Source organism: Sorex fumeus, unplaced genomic scaffold (assembly GCF_029834395.1).
Source record: "Sorex fumeus unplaced genomic scaffold, SorFum_2.1 ptg000151l, whole genome shotgun sequence".
NCBI classification, from domain to species: domain Eukaryota; kingdom Metazoa; phylum Chordata; class Mammalia; order Eulipotyphla; family Soricidae; genus Sorex; species Sorex fumeus.
Window position 1 is genome coordinate 2,358,551 of NW_026606208.1, and position 25,287 is coordinate 2,383,837.

The 25,287-nt window shown below is 43.3% G+C and overlaps 1 protein-coding gene across 1 annotated transcript in view; it reads left to right on the forward strand.

The window, feature by feature from the left end:
• The window catches only part of CDH20 (cadherin 20), a 64,426-nt gene extending 40,327 nt beyond the window's left edge, over positions 1–24,099 (forward strand). Inside the window, exons 7-11 of the mRNA XM_056106963.1 lie at positions 1,058–1,194; positions 4,050–4,171; positions 9,118–9,235; positions 17,837–18,088; positions 23,587–24,099. Coding sequence (XP_055962938.1) covers positions 1,058–1,194; positions 4,050–4,171; positions 9,118–9,235; positions 17,837–18,088; positions 23,587–24,095 — 1,138 coding nt within the window. The 3' untranslated portion in view covers positions 24,096–24,099. The remainder of the gene's footprint in view (positions 1–1,057; positions 1,195–4,049; positions 4,172–9,117; positions 9,236–17,836; positions 18,089–23,586) is intronic.
• Positions 24,100–25,287: the final 1,188 nt, after the last annotated feature.

Genomic DNA, 25,287 nt, shown 5'->3' on the forward strand with positions numbered 1-25,287 from the left:
CACATGCGTCTGTAAGTGACCTTTGCTGTATTAGGGATGCACATCGGTCACACAGGCCAATCGAGGTTTATGCACTGGAGGAAGGGCTTTGCCTGAACAGGAGGGCTAGGGGACATCTGCTTTGTTACCCTTTAGATACATAATTCACGTGATATGTAACAGTAAGCCATGTTCCACAGACCATAAATTTGAGTTTTGTTTACAATAAACAGCCTCAATAAGCCTGGTTCATCCTGCTAAAAGCATTACATGAATAAGGATCTACAGCTAGTTAATGCCACTGCTAATGTAATAGCCATTAGCATGTTCACAAAAGGCCTGCCACAAATCTTTCCTTCCCAGTCGAAGACACTAATTACAAGGACTCAAGCCACTGAATGATACCTTTTCCAGTTTTGCATTTCAGAACTTATTTGAACAAAAATAATTTTAAACAGAGATGTGTAGGAATTGATGTTCTTAAAATTGTTCTAAGTTTCAACTATCTGGAATTTTTTTAAAATCATTTATTTCTCTGTAAGGCTTTGACATCCTGTTTGATTTCATTTTATGAGGGAAGAAACTGAAATAATAATCATTTGTTGTTGGGGCTGGAGCAATAGCACAGCGGGTAGGGTGTTTGCCTTGCACGTGGCCAACCCAGGTTCGATTCCCAGCATCCCACATGGTCCCCTGAGCACTGCCACGGTTGATTCCTGAGTGCAGAGCCAGGAGTAACCCCTGTGCGTCGCCAGGTATGACCCAAAAAGAAAAAAAAATCATTTGTTGTTGACTTTTAGCTCTTATTTGGGCAAATGAAATAGTCTTTGGGGAAACTTGGGCATGTTTGGCTGGGTATTTAAGGGTGGTTGGTTCCAGGGATCAAATGAGGGCCACAGACATCTACCACTGAGCCACATCTGAGCCTCTCTGAGAGGATAACTAACATGACAAAAAAAAGCAAATGCAGTTGTCCTAGTATCTGTAACTCAGGACTAGTACGTGTCACATGGTCGATATTCATGTAGCATACTGTAGTTGTTTAACCAGATGCAAAAAAGAATCTGTGTTTTTTCAGATACTCCATTGACCGAAGCAGTGACCCTGGAAGATTCTTCTATGTTGACATTACAACAGGTGCCCTAATGACTGCAAGACCCCTTGACCGGGAAGAATTTTCTTGGCATAATATTACAGTCCTTGCTATGGAAATGAGTAAGTAATGCAATAGATTAGTCCCTATGGAGAGACAAAATTGCAAGCAATGTAGAAGGTAGACGTTTCTGAAACATAGTGGAATGAAGATGAAGTTCTTGCAGGGAGTAAAAGTGAGTTTACACAAGCAAGTGACTATCTTTAGTTTGAATAATTATTTTGCACATCTCCTATATACCTAGTCCTCTGTTAGAGACAAAAATAAAATGGTTGATATTGGGGGGCAGAAAGAGAGATAGTACAGCAGGCAGGGTGATTGCCTTGTATCCAGTTGACCTAGGTTCCACCCCAACACAACATATGATTTCCCGAGCACCTCCAGGAGTAATCCCTGAGTAATGCCAGCTGTGGCCCATAAAACACCAAAAAAATTAAAATAACAGGGCTGGGATGTGGCTCAGGGATAAAACACTTGCCATGGATATGTGAAGCCCTGACCTAAACCACATGATCTCCCAGGCAGGCACCACCAGAAGTGGTCACAATGAGTTGGGAGTAATCTCTGACCACCATCATATATGGTCCCAAATAGCTCCCCACAAAAAAAAATTATATATAAAAGATTTTTAGTGTGCATATATATATGTATCCATATCCATATATATATATTTCTTAAACCAAGGAATTTGTAGAGTTTCATATAAGAGAAAGGAATTTCATGAGAAATCTAAAAGGTCTTAATTTTTAAAAACTGGAAATGTACAATAATATAAAATACTCTTATTGGATCAATGGAAGCCTTTATAATATACTATGCTTATTTATGTACATGCATACAAAAATTACAATCAGTACAGTAATGTCTTGAAACAAAAGGCACAGTTATTAATATAGTAAGCTTTTAAATGAAAGAAAATAAAAGCTAGATGTAGGTTTGTAGTATTAAAAGACATTAGACTACATTCTACTGTATGTAATATATTTTCATAGCACTTAGTGATGATTAAGGACCTAAAAAAATAGTAGACACTAACATACTGACAAAAATAAGTATATTCATTCATGAGGGCAATTTGGCACTTAATCTTTGTGTATTAGGATTTCTTCAGCAGTACCAGAAGTGTTCCTGAACATAGAGCCAGGAGTAGCCCCTGAGCACAACCAGGTGTGGCTCCAAACTCCACCTCCCACAAAAAGGGAATTCTCCAAACTACTGTTATGTATTGCTATAAAGAAAATCATCATAGATACCAGCACCCAAAAACTGTACCAAAATGTCCTGGAGAGTGCTGTTTTAAATAGGAGACTAATAGGGAATACCCAGGACTTCAAAGACTATTTCAATGGCACAGAATATCTCCCCCTAAAATATTAAAGTTTTAATTTTAACTTTTTAAAGAAGAATTGTAGTTTAGGTAATGGGGTGACAATAGTGTCAAAGTTTATAGTCTGAGTTGTTGTCTCATTGAGATGTGTGTCTGTGGCCCCGCATTTGAGGTTTGCACAATGTTCCATGTATCATCTAATGGGTCTCTCTGGTGGTAGGATTGTAAGTAATACTGACCTTTTTGTGTTTTCTGGGATTTCCAGTATTTCTTCTTATTATTCCTTTTTTATAAATAAATGCCACTATCACAATAAAAATGTAAAATATTGGGCCAAAGAGATAGCACAGCAGGTAGGGCACTTGCCTTGCTTATGGACAACCTGGGTTCGATCACCAGCATCCCATATAGTCACCCGAGTACGCCAGGAGTGATTTCTTAGTGCAAAGCCCGGAGTTACCTCTGAGGAGCACCCCACCACCACCAAATGTAAAATATATGTATGTCAGGATTTTGGCAAGCAATCAATAGAAACATTTAGAGGGGAAACAGTCACACATACATATTTTTTAAGAAAGAGGAGATCCAGGGAGGTAATACAGGCATCAGAGCACATCCCTTGCTTGTGGCTCACCCTGTTTCCATCTCCAGCACCTCATATGGTCCCCTGAGCACTATCAGGAGTGATAACTGAGCACAGAACTACAAGTAAACCCTGAGCACCACCAGGTGTCCCCTCAAAACAAAAACAAGGAAGGAAGGAAGGAAGGAAGGAAGGAAGGAAGGAAGGAAGGAAGGAAGGAAGGGGAAAAGAACCAGAACAAAGCAGTCCAGGCTTGAATAAAAGTACTTGCAAAGAGTAATTTCTGTGTCATCTAACTTCTATTTTGTCTTCTCGGGATGGTAAGCACAAAAGAAAAGTCAGCGTGGGGGAGCTGCTGGTGCTGTGACATGGTCTTTGTGACACACTGCCAGGCCACAGACACCAAAACCACACCTTGCCCATCCCCCCACCCCACCCCCATGAATGACAATCAGTCCTTTCTCCCACCACAGTCGAAGATATGGATTTGGTACAAGCCTGATCTTCATCCCTAAGCAGAAATAAATGTGTGTATTCCGGTGAATAACTTGAAACCTTTTGACATATAATTCAAAGAGCAAATTGCTCCATAGGAATAAAGCCAAGCAATGCCATGTGGCATGCATCTGATAAGAGATAGGCTGTTTGTAAGCCTAGAATATAGAACTGACCTGCCTTTAACTCCACAACTGGAAATCTGAGCCAAGTGAGAGGTCCAAGCTCTCTTTTTAGGATGCACTTGGTGATGCTGCCCCCGACTCCCCCAGCGTTTTCCCCAAATTCCCCTGCTGTTGCAAACCTGACTATGTCTGCCAGGTTCTGTGCACACTGCCAGGGTCCTAGCCACGCTCTGAATGGGCAATGCCTACAATCGTACCTTGTCATCATTCCCAGTATTTGATCGTTAGACATTTAAAAACCAAAGTGACAGGTGCCCCCTGCTCCCCCATGAGCTGCCTTCTTGCCTTCCTGAGCCCTCATCTTCCTCTTTTTTGTGCTCTCTTTAGACAACCCTTCCCAGGTCGGAAGTGTTTCTGTCACAATCAAAGTCTTAGATGTGAATGACAATGCTCCAGAGTTCCCCCGATTCTATGAAGCTTTTGTCTGTGAGAATGCCAAAGCAGGGCAGGTAAGGCGGCCTGGGAGGTGTGCACCTTGGCTGACCTCCAGCATAAGAAAATAATGGTTACAGAAATCCACATTCGCTAATCATAGAAACTGTAGCTCCTGAACCAAAGAACCCCCAAAGGCTGTGTTGCAAGAGTTTGTTAAGACAAATATTTAGAGTAACCATTACCTCTTAGGTTCTGACCCATACCATGAGCAGTGGTGAATGGGTAGACAGGAGAATCTGGAATAAGGCAGCCACCCACCCCTCAAACTTTTGTACATGCTCCCAGATACTCCACTGTGATAGGCTGTGCTCTATGACCCGGAAGTGAATGACCATGCAGATCAGGAGATGGAAGAACTTCTCTCTTCCTGAGCACAGTACTAATCCCTGAAAACTGCACAGCAAGGAATGTTCGTGTTTTGCACTTTCCTTCCTCCCTTAACTTCTGGCAACAGGTAACTTGTTGAGGGACTCTTTTCATAATGTTTTGTTACCTTCTCGCCTCCCCGACTTAAAACAACCATTTCTTTAAGGCTGCTCATGTCAGGTAAGTTTGGAGATGAAAAAAATCCAAAGAATACATTTCTACTTGTTTGAAGTAACTGTACTTCCATAACCTTTAGAGATGTATTTGCGTATATTTTCCAGTGTGCTTTGAAACCAAAGCAAAATATTTGATCAGATTTTGTGTGGTATAAATGAGAAACATCCAGAACTCCATGTGGAGTGGCCACATATTAATATGCATTGGGCTATTACAACTCTGAAGCCCAGTCATATGATGAACATCATATCAGGAGGATTATACTCCATCTCCCCATTTCTCCTGTTTTTGAAAGACCCTTCCCTCTCTCCTGATGACCCATCAGATTTTCTAATGTCCTGAGTTGTTTTCCTGAGAAATACACCGTGGAGTCAGTGACAAAGCAAGTGGGTCACAGATAGGTTTGAAAATGAAAGTTGAAGGGTGCCTGAGCAATAGTACAATGGGTAGGGTGTTTGCCTGCGCGCGGCCAACCCGGGGTTCAATTCCCGCCATCCCATATGGTTCCCCAAGCACTGTCAGGAGTAATTCCTGAGTGCAGAGCCAGGAATAACACCTAAGCCTCGATGGGTGTGACCCAAAAAAAGAAAAAAAAATGAAAGTTGAATTTGTGAAGGACCTAATTTATAAGTCGAGAAGTCATGGAAGTCAAACTCTCTGACTGGAATATCATTGTCTCCCTCACCTTCATCTCACTGCCCAAGAAATAAGTCTTTGTAACCAACACTTCTTTCATTTGCTGAAGTTAGCGAAGATGGACTCATCACATCATTACCATTCTCCTCTAAGTAAAACATGATTCCCATATCCTAAAGGAAATGGGTGTCTTGAAGCAATTCTTATATGAATTTACATCAGTACCTGGTTCTTAAAAGTTAGTACAATGGTCTGCAGCATTCCTCAAAGTTGTTTCAATAAGTCTAGGATAATTCTACTTTCATATCTTTTGAATTTTTAGCCTAGAAAGACCTGAAATACTATCATGCTACTCCTAGGACTTAGCATGAAGATTTACAGTGTAAGAAATGAGGGGTATTCCTTGTAAGCAAGAATGAGAGGGCTGAGAGTATCATGTCCACATGTGCAGAGCTATTAAGGCTTGTCTGCATATGAGCAGTTTGAGAGGGCCATGCAAATATGGTACGTTACTGTGTCAGCCAGAGGTGAGCTTCGGGCTGAGGGAAGGGAGCCTTTGTTCTTATAATTTGTCTTTAATATTGTTATACTGACCATAGGTTCTCAGGGACTTGTCCTCCAGAAGTCAAGACTGGGAGCAAGGGACCAAAGATTGAGTAGCCAAAGTCAGAAGAGTCTTGGGAAGGGAAAGGAATGAAGGGAATTTCCAAAATATGGGTGAGGTCTCCTATAGAAGAATTCCAGAGAAAGGCATCTCTTTTTATATCTCTTGATGAATGGTGGGTGGGGGAGCATCTCTTTACTATGTTCCAATAATGTGGGCATTAAAACAGAGGAGAGGATGCTGAGATGGTTCTCTCCTGCTGTCTGGGTCAGGCAGGGACTAGTCATCCTGTTTATTAGGCATCATCTAGGTAACCCTTGAAACATTCCGCACAGACGATTTCCTTTCTTTGGGACCATATTCCTAATCTCTCCCTGTATGCTCCCCCTTTTGTCTCTATCAGCATGACAATGTATACAAATTTTTATAAAATATGCAATCTTGTTTTATATGATTAGTTTAAGACAAGAGACTTATTTTTATTTGATAATATAAGAATGGTCACAGTCATGGTCACGGTCCTCCTGTTGTTCATCGATTTGCTCAAGCGGGCCCAGTAACGTCTCCATCGTGAGACTTCTTGTTACTGTGTTTGGTATATTGAATACGTCACGGGGAGCTTGCCAGGCTTTGCCGTGCGGGCGAGATACCCTCGGTAGCTTGCCGGGCTCTCCAAGAGGGGTGGAGGAATTGATCCCAGATTGGCCTGGCCGGCTGTGTGCAAGGCAAACGCCCTACCGCTGTGCTATCGCTCCAGCAATATAAGAATAGTAATAAATAGTAATAATAAGTTACTAAAAATTGACCCCCTCTATTCACAAAGAATGAAACATTTTCTTCATGGGCTTTGGAACATGAGAAGTTGCTTACTTAGAGAATTTAACTACCTCTCCTTTATCTGGAGAACTCAAATACATACTCCTCCCATTCCTAAGAACACTTTCATATGGTTTATTGTACAGGCCTTTGAAGTTTATCTGTGACTTAAAGTTCAGGTCATAAGCCACAAATCTGTTGTATTTGTCACCTTTAACCCAAGATACTGGAAATCCTTCCTGTTTGATTTTGGTTCTAGAACATGTTTTAAAGACTTTCAAAGCATTCCACTCAGTAGTTATGTCTGATTTCTAACGAATCGGATCTCTTGTCTTTACCTTATTGGTTGGTCTCTGCTGTCAGCTTTGTGTTGGCCACGTCAGGATGTAGGATTTCAAATCCTCCTAGCCAGCAGCTACAGGGAATGCCAGTAAAGAAGCTAGGTGGCATACTTGGTGGTAACCGTGGGCAGAATTAAGCCTGTGGAGCAGGATATGGGCTGGCAAATGGAGCTGAGGAAGAATTCTCATCTGCTTGGACCATGGAGGGCAGAAGAGCAGGCTCTGGTGGGTTCCACCCAGACCCATCAAGAAGCGTTTTTGCTCGTTCTTTAAAGCCCCATCATCCACCATTCAAAAGCCTTAGCCCTCTACCTCGCCAATATCTGTACACTATTTCGTGGGTTGGATGTGCTGAAATGACTTTTACAATTGTGTTTTCCAAGTTATACATTATCACCTCTTTATAGCACTCAACAAGAAATATGTTATATCCTTTTATATTTATCACCATATATAAAATTGGAAGTAGGTGATTCTTTTTCTAGAGGAATGGAGCAATGAGGTGGTCCCATGTGTGAACAGAACTTATTTCAGACTAGATTGTGGGACAGGTTCATTTTTAGTTCTCTCCTGGCCTTTCTCCTTTTTTTGCAACTCCATCCCTGCTACCCCCAACCTTCAGATTCACTAGGAGGCCAAGAGTGCATTGGGCTGGCCAGGAGTCATGCCCTGAGCAATTACAACATAATATTTTTATTAAAGAGTGCCCTTACGGCCAAAGCCTATAGAATTTTGTAAGTCTGGGAAAAATTAATCCAGCTGAGAGGCATCTCGCTAGCAACATTAGCTGACTGTGCCAAGCTCTAGGACCAGCTTTCCCAAGTTGAGACAGAATAGCCAGGCAACGCATTAAATGTCACTTGATGTGAACTGCCCTTGGAAGGATGGGCTACCAGCAACTGAGGCCATCCCCCAGCACTGGCCATCCAGTTCTTTACTGGAGTAGGATCCGGGCAATCTCTCCGTTTCTTAATCTTCAGCATACGGTGAGTGTAGGCATTTACCCATTCCCCCTTTATTCACAGTGAAGATCAAAAGAGTAGGCAAGTCCATCTGGCCTCTAAAGCTGACCTCTGACACTCTGGGTTTACTCTTGGCAAAAACTTAGTTGACTTTTAATAGCAAGTGTGTCAAGCCTACAGGATCAGATCCGAGAGGGGTGGATGGAGCCTGTGCTGTTCATTGACTGGAAACACCCGGACAGGAAGGAGAGGGGATTGCTCAGAGACCTTTGTGTAGCCCCTAGTCAGCCTGCTAGAGTTTCGAGTCCATATTTTGTGCTGCTTTAATAGATTTTTATTGTGGTCTCCCTAACCTTTTGATGAAGCTTGTCGCTTTGAAAAATAATGTGGAAAAGGCATAGATGTGACCAACGGTCTCAAAGAGCAGCTACCTGACCTCTTACTCTCTTCAATTCTGAGTTTCGCTCAACTCTGACGTGCTCCATAGACCCTGCCCTGGTGGTCTCATGCTCTACCTTGGTCACATCCCCCTTCCCTGGCCCCCTCCCTCGCTCTTGCTTTCCATTCACCCACCACAGACAGTACTGCTATATCTGCTCACTTCTCTCACTGGTCATTTTTAAATCAGAGCTTTTCTAAGCTGGCGATTTGACCCTGAAATATTAACCCAAACCCAGGGTTGAGTAGGTGGGGAGGGGAGAGGGAAAACTGAGAGACAAGCACCCAGTGTGGCACCCCTAGTTATTTTGTCCCAAGTCTTCTAATCAGATGACCCAGAGGACTGGCCTTGGTGTGAGACCGTGCTGACGCCCACCTTCACAGCATTTAGGTCATGTTCCCCAGGTTCCTTTAAAGTAAACCACAGTACTTTCGGGCCCTCAGTAAACCACAAATAGTTCCTGAGTCATGTGAGGACATGGAGACTTTCCCAGCACATGTCCCAGTGGCCTTCTCGATAGGACAAACAATCTGCTATTGGTGATCACTGGGCCCTTAATCTTTTTTTTTTTTTTTTGGTTTTTTCCTTCAACTCACTTGATCTCATGTTCTTCCCTCAGCTGATCCAGACAGTGAGTGCAGTGGACCAAGATGACCCTCATAATGGTCAGCACTTCCACTATAGCTTGGTTCCTGAGGCTGCCAGCAACCCCAACTTCACAGTAAGGGACAACCAAGGTAATCTGGGGACTAGTTGGCTATCAAAGCTTTTCAACAACTTAGGCTGGATACTCTTGGTGATTACATCATGCAGTGTTGAAGGATCAAAGGTCACCTCTTCACTACCAAGGAAGACATTAATACTAATTTAGAGTGTCTAAGTATGAGAGCAAAAAAATAAATAAATGAGAGCATACTTATACATACTTAAACATACTGTCAGTTCTTTACTTATTGTTTTTCTTTTTTGGAAGGGTGGTACACCCAGCAGTGCTCAGAGCTTACTCCTGGCTCTTCACTCAGGGATCATTCCTAGTGGGTGCCAAGAATTGAACCCAGGTCAACTGTGTGCAAGGCAAGGGCCCTACCCGCTTTACTATACTTTCAGCCACCCGATGGTTCTGAAACTCTCAGTCAATTCACAAATATTCGAGTGTTTGCTCTGCACCAGATACAATGTGAGACCCATAGGTAATGTCTCCATCTTTCCCATAAAAAGCAATTGTGTTTATATGTTCTGAAACTATGGAAGGAATCTGAAAAAAGATGCTATAAGAAGGAAAATCTGATGGAACTTTTCTAGGCAAGGGTCAAAGTGGCTGGAGGGGTAAGGGTGCAGAAACAGTGAAAATTTCCCAGAATAAAAGAAAGACAAAGTGGAGGTAATGCCAAAGGGGAACTATAAGATCACAAGTTGTTTCAACACTGAAACAACTTCATTACTTTGGAATGATTTCCAAGTACCACTGAGTGTGGGGCTCCCTATTCAATAAAATGATCCCCACTACATCTCTGCTGGAATGGGATTCCAGATCTCTCTTTGGCAATATGCATTCAGATCAGCGAAGGGGGGATGCACCCAGCACACTCTGTGCACAGATGGGGAATGGAGGGACTTTTGTTCTCCAGCCAGACGATTTTCAAAGAAAGGGCAGAGCAAGTGAAAAAATAATTTAGATCTGCCAAGTGCAACCCTTCTGTTGCTAACTCTGCTGCAAAGCAGCCATTTGACCTTGGGGAGGTCACTACTTCTCTGAACTGCAATTGCCTCATCTTCTTTCCAATTTTACCATATTGTCGCTCTGTCACAACCTAAACAAATGGTCGCACAAAGTCATGATCAGCCATGCCTAGTTTTGGTCTCAAATGTGAATTATTTGAGATTCGTGACAACCCATATGATAACCATATAAAGGTTAGAGAATCTCAAACTTGTTTTCTCCCCAGTGTTAAGCACTCTTCCTGGTCACCTCTCAGTCTCCTACAGGTAATCGTAAAGTCATTGTGGAAATTCTAGAAGGAAGGGAAAGATAAATCATAACAATAGATATACTACAATAAACTTACTGAGACTTTTACTGGTCAAATTTTGAATTCCTTATTTATTTACCTCACAGAGAAACCCCCTCCTGTAAAAATTGGTTTAAGCCTCCCCAGAGCTGATTTTACAATGGAAACTCTGGGGAGAGAAAACTTACACATTGGCCTATTTCCTCAAATTTTCAGTTAAGTGAGTACTTGAAAGTATTCCTTTACTCTGGTGTTGATCAGAATCAATACAGAAAGAATATGAAACCAAATGGTGCATCTTTCTTTAAAATGATTTTGGGCAACTGTTCATGGAGCCACATTCAAAAATGATGGATAATGGAAACAGAGTGACTATTGAAAGAAATGAGTCAACTCTTGGAAGATTTCCAAAATAGAACTTGGCACGTCATTAAGTAGAATGAGTCCACTCTCCTGACAATTTATCTAATAAGTATCTTTTACTAACTGGAAAACTGACCAGCATCCCTTATGCTCGATTTATTGTCTGTCCCCCAACTCTATCTCAAAACAAGTTATCTTTTTGTTACTTTTGAGTGGTGCGGAGGTGGGCCACACCCAGAGGTACTTGGAGCTACTCCTAGTTCTATACTCAAGGGCCACTCTCCTCAGTGTTCAGAGGATCCTGTGGTGCCAGGGATCAAACTAGGGTTCACTGCTTGCAAGTCAAGAGCTTTAACCCCTGTACCACTTTTCCAGGCCCAAAGTAAATTATCCTTTTATGAACACAACAGAGGACCATTTCAAGTAAAGCCTTTCCTCTTATCCCCAAAGCATTATAAAGAGGATTGTGTGTAAACACTTTATAATTTCAAGAGCATTTTTCCATACTTTGTTTTATATGATATTTAAGAATCTGTAAGACTTTAAGAAAGTTACTAAGTTACTAAGTATCTTAGCTGATACATAAGAAATCCAATATCCCAAGATCAAAGGATAGCCATTAAGATTGGGTCTAGACATGAAATTTACATATAAATGGATCAACATGGAAAGTATCATATTAAGTGAAATGAGACACAGAAGAAAGACTGTACTCATCTGTGGAATATAAAATAACACCCAAAAATAGTAGAGATAAGGACCAGGAGGTTTACTCCATGGCTTGGAAGCCGGCCTCAAATGCTGGGGGAAAAGGCAGCTCAGATAGAGAAGGGAACACCAAGTAAATGGTAATAAAATATTAAAAAAAAAAAAAGATTGAGACTAGAAGTTGGAATGTATAAACACATACACAAAACATTACCTTGGAAACAAATATTCTTTCCATATGGGTTGCTAAAACCCTTGTTATTATATTCAACAAAAATTTTCCAGGGGGTATGGTGCCGCCAGCAGGTCAATCTGTACCTGTGAAGTGAGTGTATTAGCAGCCTGATGGCGCCTTTGACTTCCTGATACCCCAAAATTGCTGCTGTGCCTTTGGTCAGACCCCAAAAACTTGGGGCAAAGTTTACCAAGAGAGTAAATGGCCAAAAGTTAGGTATGTGGGAAACACACCCACAAACCACCTCCAGCTCAGCTATATAATTGGAGGCATGGCCTCTCTGGTTCCTGATTGAACTGCTTAATGGCCATGATCCCAGAGACTCAGAAACAAATCTTGAAACCCAGCCATTTTTGGCAGAAATGTATCCGGTTCCTGCAGTAGGTTTTTGGTGCTGGGCCAATCCAGATGGGAATAGGTTTTGTGCCTTGGCCTGTTCCCTTTGGCGGCCTGGTGGCCACCATCCTCCAGAGGCCACTGGATAATCAGTTTTGGGCCCGCAGTGACGAGACATTTGGGGCCTCATGGGATGGGGGTGGAGCCGGTCCTGTCCTCCCCATCCCGAGACCCCAAGTCATCACCCATGAACGGCCTCTCTGGCTCCTGATCAAGCTGCTTAACGGCCATGATCCCAGAGACTCAGAAACAAATCTTGAAACCCAGTGGCTTTTGGTAGAAATGTGTTTGGACCACGCAGTAGGTTACTGCCACCAGGCCACCCCAGGGTGGAAAGGGTGTTGTCCCTACGCCTGCTCCTCTTGGTGGCTCGGAGGCCATCATCCTCTGTCCTCCCCACCCCAACAAGACCCCAAGTCATCGTCCACGAAAGGCCTTTCTGGCTCCTGATCAAGCTGTTTAACGGTCATGATCCCAGAGACTCAGGAGCAAATCTCGGAACCCAGCAGGTTTTGGCAGAAATTCCTCCAGATTTAAGTGTTAAAATTTTGAAATTTCAAAATCAGGCGGCCACTACTGCAGCCATGCAACATCATATGTTATTCATAACCAGCAATAGAAAACAAATTGTCTACTGTTGCCTTTTCAGCAGATCTGAGTGTTGGGGTTAAAATCTCAAATAATAATGGTGGGTCTGGTGTCAAAATACTGAATGTGATCGAAGTAGAGAGAGAGTAATGTGGAAATCATCTGCTCCACGGGTAAGGGGAGGGTATGGGATGGAGGTATACTGGGGTTGTTGGGGGTGGAGAATGGGCACTGGTGAAGGTGTGGGTATTTCATTGTATGACCAAGACTTAAACCCGAAAGCTTTGTAACTGCTCTCACAGTGATTCAATAAATAAAATTATAAAAAAATGAAAAAAAAATTTCAATAATTTCTTCTATATCTTCCAGGATTCGGTTCAACAATATGATACTCTGAGTTTTTGCCTTTATATTAAAAAAGTCTAGAGATCAAGAAACATATGTGTGGGTAGACAACACAATATACTTCCATTCATCTCTGGTCAGGCTTTCCAAGATTCTCAAGTCATACTTTAAGGCAAAAACAAAATCAAAAAAAATCCAAAAGAAATTTAAGGAAAACCTGGTTTTCTGGGAAAAAAAAAGATAACTCAAACTATAGAGTAAACAAAGCTTAGCTGTTAAATCTAGAAAACAGAAAAGCAGGTGGGTTGTAGAGGAGATAGAAATATGAAAGCAATTCTCAAATAGCTTTCTCCACTGAGAAAGAAAAAGTGAAAAATTCTAATTAAAACAGATTTGGGTTAGCTTTATATTTTTGAGCAGTTACTGTCATTAAACTAAGTGATTAGAAAATGGAACAAAATGGAAGAAGTACATATTCCAACTTCGGGAGACCAGAATTCAAATCCTATTTCACTACTAGAGACTAAGTAGCTGTCATCTCTCCAGGCCTTGACTTTCTCATTGCAAAAGAGTGACTATTCGGGGCTGGAACGATAGCACAGCGGGTAGGGCGTTTGCCTTGCACGCAGCCGACCCGGGTTCAATCCCCAGCATCCCATATGGTTCCCCAAGTACTGCCAGGAGTAATTTCTGAGTGCAGAGCCAGGAGCAACCCCTGAGCATTGCTGTGTGATCCACAAAAAAAAAGGGGGGGGGTGACTATTCACCAAATTATTGTGATTATTAAATGATACAGGACATATAAAAAGTCTCCAACTATTGCCATGAAAAAAGCAGGAGGAGGAGGCAAAAAATTAAGGGATAATATACGGCAGAACCTGGCAAGCTACCCATGGCGTACTCGAATATGCCAAAAAAACAACAATAACGGGCCTCATTCCCCTGACCCTGAAAGAGCCCCCAATATGCCATTGGGCTATGCTAGCACGTAACAGGGATGAATAGAGTTGTTATTGGCGCCCGCTTGAGCAAATCGATGATCAATGGGATGACAAATGACAAGTGACAAGGGATAATGTATTAGTCAGATTAGGCTAAGTTGCACTACAGGAACAAACACCACCACAATTTTGTGACTTAAAACACCTAATTTCTTATTCACGTAAGTCCGAATGTGGGTCTGAGCAACCGGTCTCAGCCTACTTGATCACCATCTCAAATCTCAAATATTCTTTTTCACTGTCATTGGTTGTAGTGGTGGCTTTGGGAGTGCTTTGTTTTGTTTTCTTGGGCCACTCCTGGCTGTGCTCAGGACTTACTCCAAGCTCTGTGCTCAGGAATCACTCCTGGTGGGACTGGGGGTACTATATTTGGTACTGGGGATTCAAACCATGTTGGATGCACGCAAGCCAAGTGTTTTAATCCCTGTAATAATATCCCTCTAGCCCCTCCATATAAAATATTGGTTGACAATCCTACACAAAGCACAAGAGCTTGAATCACATACCAACTCTTTAGTTTCTGCATGAAAGTTACATGAATCACTCTTCATTTATCAACTAAAGCAAATAAACATGTCGAGATTCAAAGAAGGTAGAAAAATACAATGCTTTATTATGTTTGAGAAGGGAAGGAGAGCCAAAAATATTTTTATTATTTCTATAAATAACATTTCTTTTGATTTGGATCTCAGATTTTCGAGGTTAAATTCTTCCCTGTGAGATGAAACCTATCGACAGGATCTTCTACACTGATACATGCTTTGAAAGTCATTGCATGTACAACCCACTGCACACGTTCCCTCTGCTGACAATGCCTAAGCTTTAAAATATGCTGATGATTTATAATTCAGAGTCTCTCGAGAAAACTTGGACATAAATTTTAAAATAATGAAAGATTCCAAAACATGACATTAGCAAATGTAAGCATTAATATACGTGTCACATTTGTAAAAACACATCTAATAATTTTGCTAATACCTTTAACAAGTGAAGAAAATTAAAGGGTATTGGTGGTCATGAAAGAATTTTCATCAACTTTGCCTCAAGCCCATATTCTGCCTTGAACACATACCTCATTTACTTGTCTCCATGTTCCTTTGCCTGCTTATTTCCAATCTAGAAAAGTCTGTTCTCTCTCAAACAGGTAATTCTCTTCCCCCTCCCCTTTCTCTCTCTCCGCCCCCTCAAGTCTTTTTAAATAAATTTCAATAAAATTGTTCTTGCTTTACAAAAAAAGAGAATTTTCACCAACTTCATATTTTTATAAATTTTTATTTCACCCACTTGATATTAATGACAAAAACTCAGACCACCAAGAAGGAAATAGCAGGGAGTATCACATGATTAGATTTCAAATAAGCTTCTGCTGGATGAGCAGGTTATTTAAAAAGCAAAGGAGTTGCTGGTAACTGCACTTGAGAGACCTCAAAGAAAATAGCAAAAGACAGGAATTCCAGCCAAAGTAGCAAAAAGAAGCAATCAGCACAGCCCTGTGGCTCCTCCTCGTTTTTTTCCTGGGGGCACAAAGCTGCCTGGCCTTGGAGAGCTGCAGAGCAGGATCAAATAGGGTCCACAAGTCACCGGTTGGTGTTTGTTCCTGTCAAGCTTTCCCAGGGACCTTTCATTTAGATCTGAAGTCTGACAGTTCCGCCCTGGGCTCTTTATGTCACAAAGGGGAAAAGAGACTTTCGAAAAGGACTGTGCCCTAGGCCTCCGGGTTTCGCCTAGAAGCAAGCAAAAATCTTGGTTTCTGAATCCAAATGCTGGTTCACTCGAGCCTGTGGAGCTGCAGCTGAAGACCTCCGGGGAATTCTCCCAGGCTCCGTGCCTGCCCCCTCACTGTCCTCAATCTAAGAAATCAATGCATTTATGGCTCTGCCATTTTCATCTGGTCTTTTTTATTTCTTCTTTTATAAATTTTTATTTTATTTGGGGCACAGTAGTTTACAACATGAACTGTTCTAGTACCACATCCTCCACTCCTCCACCTCCCTCACGCCCCCCAGTGTCCACTCCCTTCCACCTTTGTCCAGTGTCCCTCCCCCACCCACCTCCCTGTGGAAAGCTGCCTGTTAGAGACAAGTTCTCAGCTTTTGCTGCCTTTGGGCATTTTTATTCCCCTATTCTGTGCCTTCACATCCCACAATGAGAGAGATGATTCTCCTGACTTCACTCAGCATCCTGCCATTTTTTGGCACAGCGGGAAGGCATTTGCCTCACAAGCCGCTGACCCAAGTTCGATTCCTCCGCCCCTCTTGGAGAGCCCGGCAAGCTACCGAGAGTGTCTCACCCGCATGGCAAAGCCTGGCAAACTCCCGTGACGTATTCAATATGCCAAACACAGTAACAACAAGTCTCACGATGGAGACCTTACTGGGCTCACTCAAGCAAATCAATGAACAACGGGAGGACAGTGCTACAGTGTCCACTTGATAAGTTTGCTGTGAATAGTGAGGAAGTTTTTCTTCTTTCGTCTTACAGCTCTCCATATTTTGGCTCTACTTTGGCTTTCATTATTCTAATTATGATGTGTATACGTATATTTTTATTAGGACTTCTTTTGGCTGAAACCCTTTGGGCCTCTTGAATCTGGGTGCCAGCACTAAACTCTGGGAATTTCTCAGCTCTGATTTGACTTAGGCTTCTTTATCAACCATGATCAGGGACTCCAATGTTCTTAGGTTGTTCCTCTTGTACTCATCCCATAGTTCTCTTGTATACTGTTTGTTTACTTTTAGGGGTTTTTTTTTCTTATTCTATTGCTCTATAGTGGTTTCCTGCATTTCATCTTGGAGCTCACTTTTATCCTTGGATGCTTCCCATGCTTCCAGTGAGTTTTTATTTTCACTACCAAACTCTTCAGTTCTGTCACTTCTATTTATAGTTTTCTTGTTTCTGCTCTCATAGTTTCCTGTGCTTTATTAACTACCAGCACCACTGTTTGAGCTCATTAAACATCTTCAGCAGGTAGCCTCTGAAATCCCTGAGAGATTATATAGCTGGTTAATACTGGGAGTGTCTTCTAAGCTACTGAATTCATCCAGTGAGCTTGGTGGGGGTTCTAAGCCACTTCCCCTATTGCTTCTGTTGCAGTCTGGGCATGCGTCTTTATAATTTACCACCCTTGCCCCTCTACCAGGGAGGTCTCTGGAGCAATCAGATGAGTACTACCTCACCTCCTTCTCAACTGGAGCTGCCCCAGCCAATCTTGTGATTACTGACTAGTTTCTTAGAGTCTGGTATGAAGGTTCCATGAAGACTTTCAATGACCTTGACCCTTCCATCCCTCCAGCTTTAATTTAGGATTCCGTGATTTCTTAGTACTTGACTACCTTTGTGAATTTTTTCTGGATATGCGATTGGATGTAGGGTTATGCTAATATGATTTGTTGCATTTATAGACAGAGAAGTACCCTGCACAGTCTGTGAATTTACTGCCAGAGTACAGTGTCTGTTCCTATGATACACTGGAGGATGGAGGAGGGAAGTAGCACGAGGCCACTGTCCACACTTCCAGGAAAGTGTTCCTGTTACTCTAGGGGAAGTGCAGTGTGACGGTAGAGCTCTGGGTATTGTCCCTAAGCTCCGTGTTTACTTGGCAGGTCCTGCAATGTCCAGGAATCTCAGTGGGCAATAGCCTCCCTCTCGCCTTTTCCCCTTCTTTTTCTCAATCCTGGCTCTTCTCACCTTCAGATAACACCGCCCGGATTCTCACCAGAAGGTCTGGCTTCCGGCAGCAGGAGCAGAGTGCCTTTTACCTGCCCATCCAGATATCAGACAACGGGCAGCCCGCACTGAGCAGCACAGGCACGCTCACCATCCAGGTGTGCAGCTGTGATGACAACGGCCACGTCCTGTCCTGCAGCCCTGAGGCCTACATGCTCCCAGTCAGCTTGAGCCGGGGTGCCCTCATTGCCATCCTTGCCTGCATCTTTGTCCTCTTAGGTGAGTCAGTGGTTTCATTTCCTGGGTGCTACAGGAGTTTACTTAGCTCACTTAGAGCTGTCGTCCTATCAAACCTATACAGAACGGTTCTTTCACACTGTGGCTTGGTGGAAAGGTGGTAGAGAGAAGCTGGTGGAAAGTAAAGAAATTGGCAATAGTCCTTCCCTTCAAATACTCCTGACCTCTGTGGCCAGATCAAAGCTCAGATACTGGTCACACATCAACACTGGGCAGGACACTCTTCTAGGAGCTGGAATTGATAAGCAGATAGGTGCCAGCCTTCTCGGAGCAAAGCAAATTCTTTTTGACATCACAGAACTAAAATGACAAACTGGTTATCATATTAGGATGTGATGATCACCTCTTCTAACCCCTTCAGTTCAGATAAGTAGCTAACTCATAAAGACATTGTGACAGGTTCATAGCCAAACATCAGAGATTGAGGCAAACTGAAATACAGGCAGGCCCAATCTTGTGCCATCCTTATCTGACCACTGGCCCTAAATGGTGTCACAGAGAAGCGAAGAGGGACAGAGTGTCTAGAAGGGACAGGAGTCGACAGGGAGGGCCTCACTCTAATAAGCAGAGATGTCAGAGATGTGACAGAATGAACCACGGGGTGGGGTTCTTTGTGTAACAGACCTGGCTTCTGCTACTGGAGTGTAAATTTCTGGGGCGTTAGTGGCCTTCCCCCCAGCCTGTGGCAATCTACCAAGGAACAATGACTAATAGGGTCAGCATGCCTTTGATGATGAAGTAAGATCTGATGCTCTGATGGCAGACTAGTGGAAGAACACTTTGGGGGTTCCAGGGTCCCACTGCTCTTCCTCTAAAGCCATACTGCAAGGGATCCACCCTGTTTACTTCTTGGTACATATAACTGGGCAATCTGTTTTCAAACTTCACCCTCAAAAACAACTCCTGAACCAACTCTAGAAACCAAAAGATTAATGGTACATACTTCTGAATTCCTCTGACTGAATTAATTCATAGCATATATATTTTGATTAGAGTAAAAGCATAAATAGAATAATACTATTCAATATAAAATAATTCTACAAGGGGAAAAAGGGAAGGCACTCAGGATACAAATATCCATATCTATTTGGACTGACCCTGACCAAGAGTCAAAGTCAGACGAAAGAAAGAACTTTCTGTTACAACATGTCAGCACTTGATTGAACTCCTAGGTAGGCCTGTGGAATAAGCCCTGGGACAAAAATAATAAAACATGTGATTAATTTTTGGCTTCAGAAGGTGAACACAGTATTAATGAGTAACCTTTCTAAGTCCTTGAATGTCTGCCTTTTTGGATCCTATCTGCATTGACAAATAAAGTCTTCCTGTAATTCCTGAACTGTCCAGAAGGTGGCACTGAGAATCCTTGGGTGCCTCACAGGATAGTCTGTAACAGACCTTTGAAGATGCCTTCTCCTAGGAGAACTTTCTAGGCTGGCTTTCCTTCCTTCTATCTTAGAGAATTATCTACGCTATTAAGTTCACCCTGGCCCACAAAGAGCAAAAGTAATCATCTTTACAAAAAGACTGATTTAAAGTGATCAGCAGAGGGAGGATGTCAAGTTAGACGCAATATGACAAAAGCAATGTATTTTGTACCTTCCGATCACATTATGCCTTGTCTTTTGACCTGTATGGAATAAACAGACAGTTTTCAGGACTTAAACTGAGTAGACATATCAAAATCCTCGCAGTTTTCGGCACTCATTTTTAAAGGCACACTTCTCACAGTGAAGAGAATTTACAAACAGTTAAAATTTCATTTTAAAGGCACACTTCTCACAGCGAAGAGAATTTACAAACAGTTAAAATTTCAGTCGCAGTTGACTTTACTATTTGTGGGCACAAATAATTTCATAATAGTATATTAATTTTGTTTGCATTTCTTCACACCTCCAAAATTTATGTAGTGTGCCCACAATATCGAAAGAATAAACTTCCTTGGAGTTGATTCCAGGGAAGTCTTTCAGTGAAATCACATTTGTCACAAAATCTGAGTTTCAGGGTATCACATCATACTTGTTATTCTGATCAGATTAACTAAAAATTAAGATGTGACAATCTTTTTTTTTTTTTGAAGAGATGGAATAGCTCTATAAACTACCCACTTCTCTATCACCTTAGGAATTCTGATAGAATCTCAAAATCATTTCTAATTTTAGAGCGATAGCATAGCGGGTAGGGCCTTGCACGCGGCTGACCCGGCCGACTTGGGTTCGATTTCTCCGCCCCTCTCTGAGAGCCCAGCAAGAAGCTACCGAGAGTATCTCGCCTGCACGGCAAAGCCTGGCAAGTTACTTGTGACGTACTCGATATGCCCAACACAGTAACAAGTCTCACAATGTTACTGGGCCCGCTCGAGCAAATCGATGAACAACGGGAGGACAGTGACAGTGACAGCATGTTTTAAAATACCACTTGCCTTGCAGGAAGCTGAGCTGGGTTTGATCCCAGGCATCCCATATCGGGCCTCAAGCCCACAAGGAGTAAACTCTGAGTGCAGTTAAAAGTTAAAGGAGTTAAAGGAGTGCAGTGTCAGGAGTAAGCCCTGCAAACCCCTGGTTGTGGCCCCAAAACTAATTAATAAATTAAATACCACCTTACCATGCCACTGCCACTTGTGCAGTTTTCCCAATCCTCAAGGAATAATTAACTAGCTCTGCTTTGGTATTCTCTTCACAACACTTGTAGCCTGCATATAACAGCCCTTATCATTGCCTGCCTTGTATTAATCATTAGTATCTATAACCTCCTTAGACTGCAAACATATTAAAGCAGAAATTACATCTTATGCAATGTTATTACCCCATTGCTTAGCATGGCACCTAAACAATATCTGAGTTCGGTAACTGTTTAACTGAATCTACCAATACAAGTTCACTTAGAACTCTATCCTCCTACCTGCATTGGTCACATCCCAATGTTTGATGCAGTTGTCACCCTCACTTTCTTAGAGCCCTAGTCCATTTCTCTGAAATCTCACGGTTGTAGTCTATGAGTCCCATTTTTGCAGGGAGAAAACACATGAGAATATGTAATAGTCCTTTTATATGTGCAGTATTGTCAGTCAATCTATTTGAGGAAATATTTTGTATTAGTATTCATTAATTCCAATTCCTGTAAAGTAGATTCTCCATTAAACTTTGACAATCATTATTGCAAATTTGCAAAGTCAGTCTTGAAAAATATTACTGGGCATACAGTTAGACTCCATTTGTTTTTTCCCTGAATAAACTGGGGTCTTATTTTGCAGTACTGTCAAACTGTCACCAGCTGTAACAAAGTACACCAGAAGAAAAAAAAAATCGATAGCAGCTCTATAGCTAAAATCTCCACGCACTTCCTGGAAAATGTTTTCAGTCAGAGATAAACAGTTCAATGGGATTATCTCTATCTCTCTTTAAACCACAATGAACACACCCTGGGTGGAAAAATGAATTTGTTGGGATAAAATGTTATCCAAACATGCAAGAGCACATCCAACTCTGGGGCGTCTTTGATAATGTGATGAGCAATGTGAAAGGTCACTGCTCATTTCTTCCCTTCCTCAAAGAATATGAAGCCCAAAATTCACAGCTACCTCCCCACAAAGGCTTTTCTGCTAGTCATCTATGCTCTTAATATTTTGAAGTTAGTATAAAAAAACTAAGACTGGTTCAAATTCATTATGTCTGTATGAAAATGCATTAGCAGATGATTTTATTTAAAAGTACAACGCTATGGGGCTGGAGTGATAGTACAGCAGGTAGGGCGTTTGCCTTGCATACGGCCAACCCGGGTTCAACTCCCAGCACCCCATAGGGTCCCCCGAGCATCACCAGGAGTAATTCCTGAGTGCATGAGCCAGGAGTAACCCCTGTGCATCGCTGGGTGTGACCCAAAAATCAAAAAAAAAAAGTACAATGCTATTAATATACTAACATAAGAATCTGTGAGCGACAGTGTAGCAGGTAGGACACTTGCTTTGCAAACAGCAGACCTGGGTTATATACCCTGAGCATGCAAGCAGTCCCTGGGTGTAAAGGCAGAAGTAGGTCTGAGTGTAGTCCGGTTTGGTCCAAAAACAAACGAAGCAGATAAAAAAAAATGCAGTTCACCAACATAACTGTAGTGAGAGAAATCTGTATTTGCCTTCATATAAAGATATAATCTGATCCTTACACTGCATTCCTGAAGGCAGGCCAGAGTGTCATTGTTGCTGGAATTTTATTTTGACTGCTTCCTGGGTTATACACAAAAACCAATATAGTTTCAAAACTGCTAGTTGATATTCAGACTACATTCAACTTCTAATTAAATCATTTTAAAAGATGCAGGGCTTCATTTGCACACACAGTCTCTTCTCTAAACACAAGTGATGACAAAATGCACTTCCAGATTCAACCAGGAAGGGTTTCTTAAACTTCTTCAACTCCTGACACCTTTACCGGAGAGATTTTTAAGTGACCCTGGGTATACTGGCATATAAAAATGGGTATACAGGGAGTAAGACAATTGCTTTCTGTGCAGTTGATCCTGGTTCAATCCTCAGAACCAAATGGTCACCTGAACACCCCAGATGTACCCCCTGGAGACCCACGAGCACTGCGAGGGAAGCCTAAGCACTGAACCAGTAGTCAACGGTTGCCCAGATACACTGTTTAGGAGACACCACACCACACTACCATACACACACACACACACACACACACACACACACACACCAGGTAAAGAACAAATTTACTGACAATAAACCATACAGAAATTTTATTTTAAAACAAGTATTTTTTTTTCTTTTTTGGGTCACACCCGGCGATGCACAGGGGTTACTCCTGGCTCTGCACTCAGGAATTACTCCTGGTAGTGCTCAGGGGACCATATGGGATGCTGGGAATGGAACCTGTATCGGCCATCTTGGCTGTGTGCAAGGCAAACACCCTACCCGCTGTGCTATTGCCCCAGCCCCCAAAACACGTATGTTTAAAGTGACATGACTCACTGTTTACGCAGCTAGAATGGGTGGGAAAACAGGAGGCATAATCCATGGACCACTTGGGAAGAAATGAAATTAAATCATCAATTTTGGGAGCGAGAACTCAACGCACTGAGCAGTGAGCAGTGCTGTGCACGTAGGTGACCCGGGTTCCATCCCTGGCACCACAGTGGGCAACAGAGTTCGGTTACCTACCCACCCCGGGGCCCCCCAGCACCCCTGGGACGTGTCACTCACAAAAAAGAAAAAATAAACATTTACAGACCAGTGTTGACAACATTTCTGCTGCACTATCCAGGCTCCCTGTGATAGAGGTGAGCGAGCTGCTGGGTCGGGGATGCTGTGGACGTCCACTGCACTGGTCCCCGGGCATCCCAAGGCCGGCGCTGCCCGCCCCTGCCCGTGAAGGCATCGCGTGGGGCGCGCGGGGATGACGTCACGCGGGCGCCCGCCGGCTCTCACTAACGCGCCCACCCTCCTGTTTCCGGTTCCGGTCCCGGTCCCGCAGTGCTGGTGCTGCTGATCCTGTCCATGCGGCGGCACCGGAAGCAGCCGTACATCATCGACGACGACGAGAACATCCACGAGAACATCGTGCGCTACGACGACGAGGGTGGCGGCGAGGAGGACACGGAGGCCTTTGACATCGCAGCCATGTGGAACCCGCGGGAGGCGCAGGCGGGCGGCGCGCCCAAGGCCCGGCAGGACATGCTGCCGGAGATCGAGAGCCTGTCGCGCCACGTGCCCCAGACGTGCGCCGTGAGCAGCACCGTGCACAGCTACGTGCTGGCCAAGCTCTACGAGGCCGACGCCGACCTGTGGGCGCCGCCCTTCGACTCGCTGCAGACCTACATGTTCGAGGGCGACGGCTCGGTGGCCGGCTCGCTCAGCTCGCTGCAGTCGGCCACGTCGGACTCGGAGCAGAGCTTCGACTTCCTCACGGACTGGGGGCCCCGCTTCCGGAAGCTGGCGGAGCTCTACGGGGCGGCCGAGGGGCCGGTGCCCCCGCTGTGGTGACGGACGGGAGCCCCCGAGGCGCATGCGCGAGAGCCCACGCCCGCCCCCGCGCCAACCTCGGCCCAACTCTCGCGAGATCAGCTTTACTGGGTTGCGGAAGCGCGGGAAGTGGGCGCACCGGCGCCAAGGACCTCTTTTTTTTTTTTTTTTTTTTTTTGCTGGGGGTCGTTGTCCTCGTTCTCCGTGACCCCACGCGAAGGTCTGCGGTTCCAGTTCACGCGTGACGGGCCGGGACTTTTCTTGGCCGTTGCCCTTGCAGAGAAGCGGTGCGGAGATGACCACGAGAAGCAGAAAGTTCGACCTTTTTGGGGGGAGGGGGCGGGGAGGTGGCTTTTAATCTCATTTTTTTTTTTTTGCTTTTCATCTCTTGAGTTATTTTTTAATCCACATTTTATTCCCCATGGAAGAGTGTTGCCGGCTCGTCAAACCGCACAAACCAAGCCAATGCAAAAGAACGCGGGGGGTAGAAAAAAAACCGTGTTCCTCGGTGGGATATAAAGAACCTCCTTGTTCTGGGATGGATGGTTTTGTTTGGTTTTTGAACCCTTTTTGAGGCCAGGATAAGGCCAGGGCGGCCTTGCATGGGGGAGGGGTGGGAGGTGGGAGGAGAAGAGGCAGTGACTTGGACCTCAGGTTGCTGGGCCGAGCCAAGCGTTGTTGGTATTTCGGTGACCCCCAAATCCATCCACTTTGCTCTTTAATGATACCCCTTGCAAAATTGTTCGAAGGAAACCAGAAAAATCTGCCTCTTTTGCACTGTAGATGTCTCTTCCACGTGCCAAATGTGAAGATTAGATGCTACAAACGGAAGCCAAATAAAAAGAAGTATCTGATGGGGGAAAGAAAGAATAAAAAAGAAAAAGCTTGGGTTAGAGGGCTTTCCTTAATCCTGTGTGAGGTCAATCCAAGGGATGTTTACATACTGTAGATAACCTACTTGAAAATCAGTATTATAGAGAATAAATGGATGTAAGAAAATTACATGTATAAGTTTTGTATATTTGTTAATAATTTTGGTAATAAATATGATGTACTGCATCTCAGTACCTTAGCATTTCTTTTAATAAAAGTTGAATAGAAGGGATAGTGTTGCAAATTTGTTTCATTGCTGAGCAATTAAAAGAGGGCTTTGCTGGCAAAGATGCCCAAAGGACTGGAATGCATAAGGGAGTCCCCGCTAGATCAGGGAACA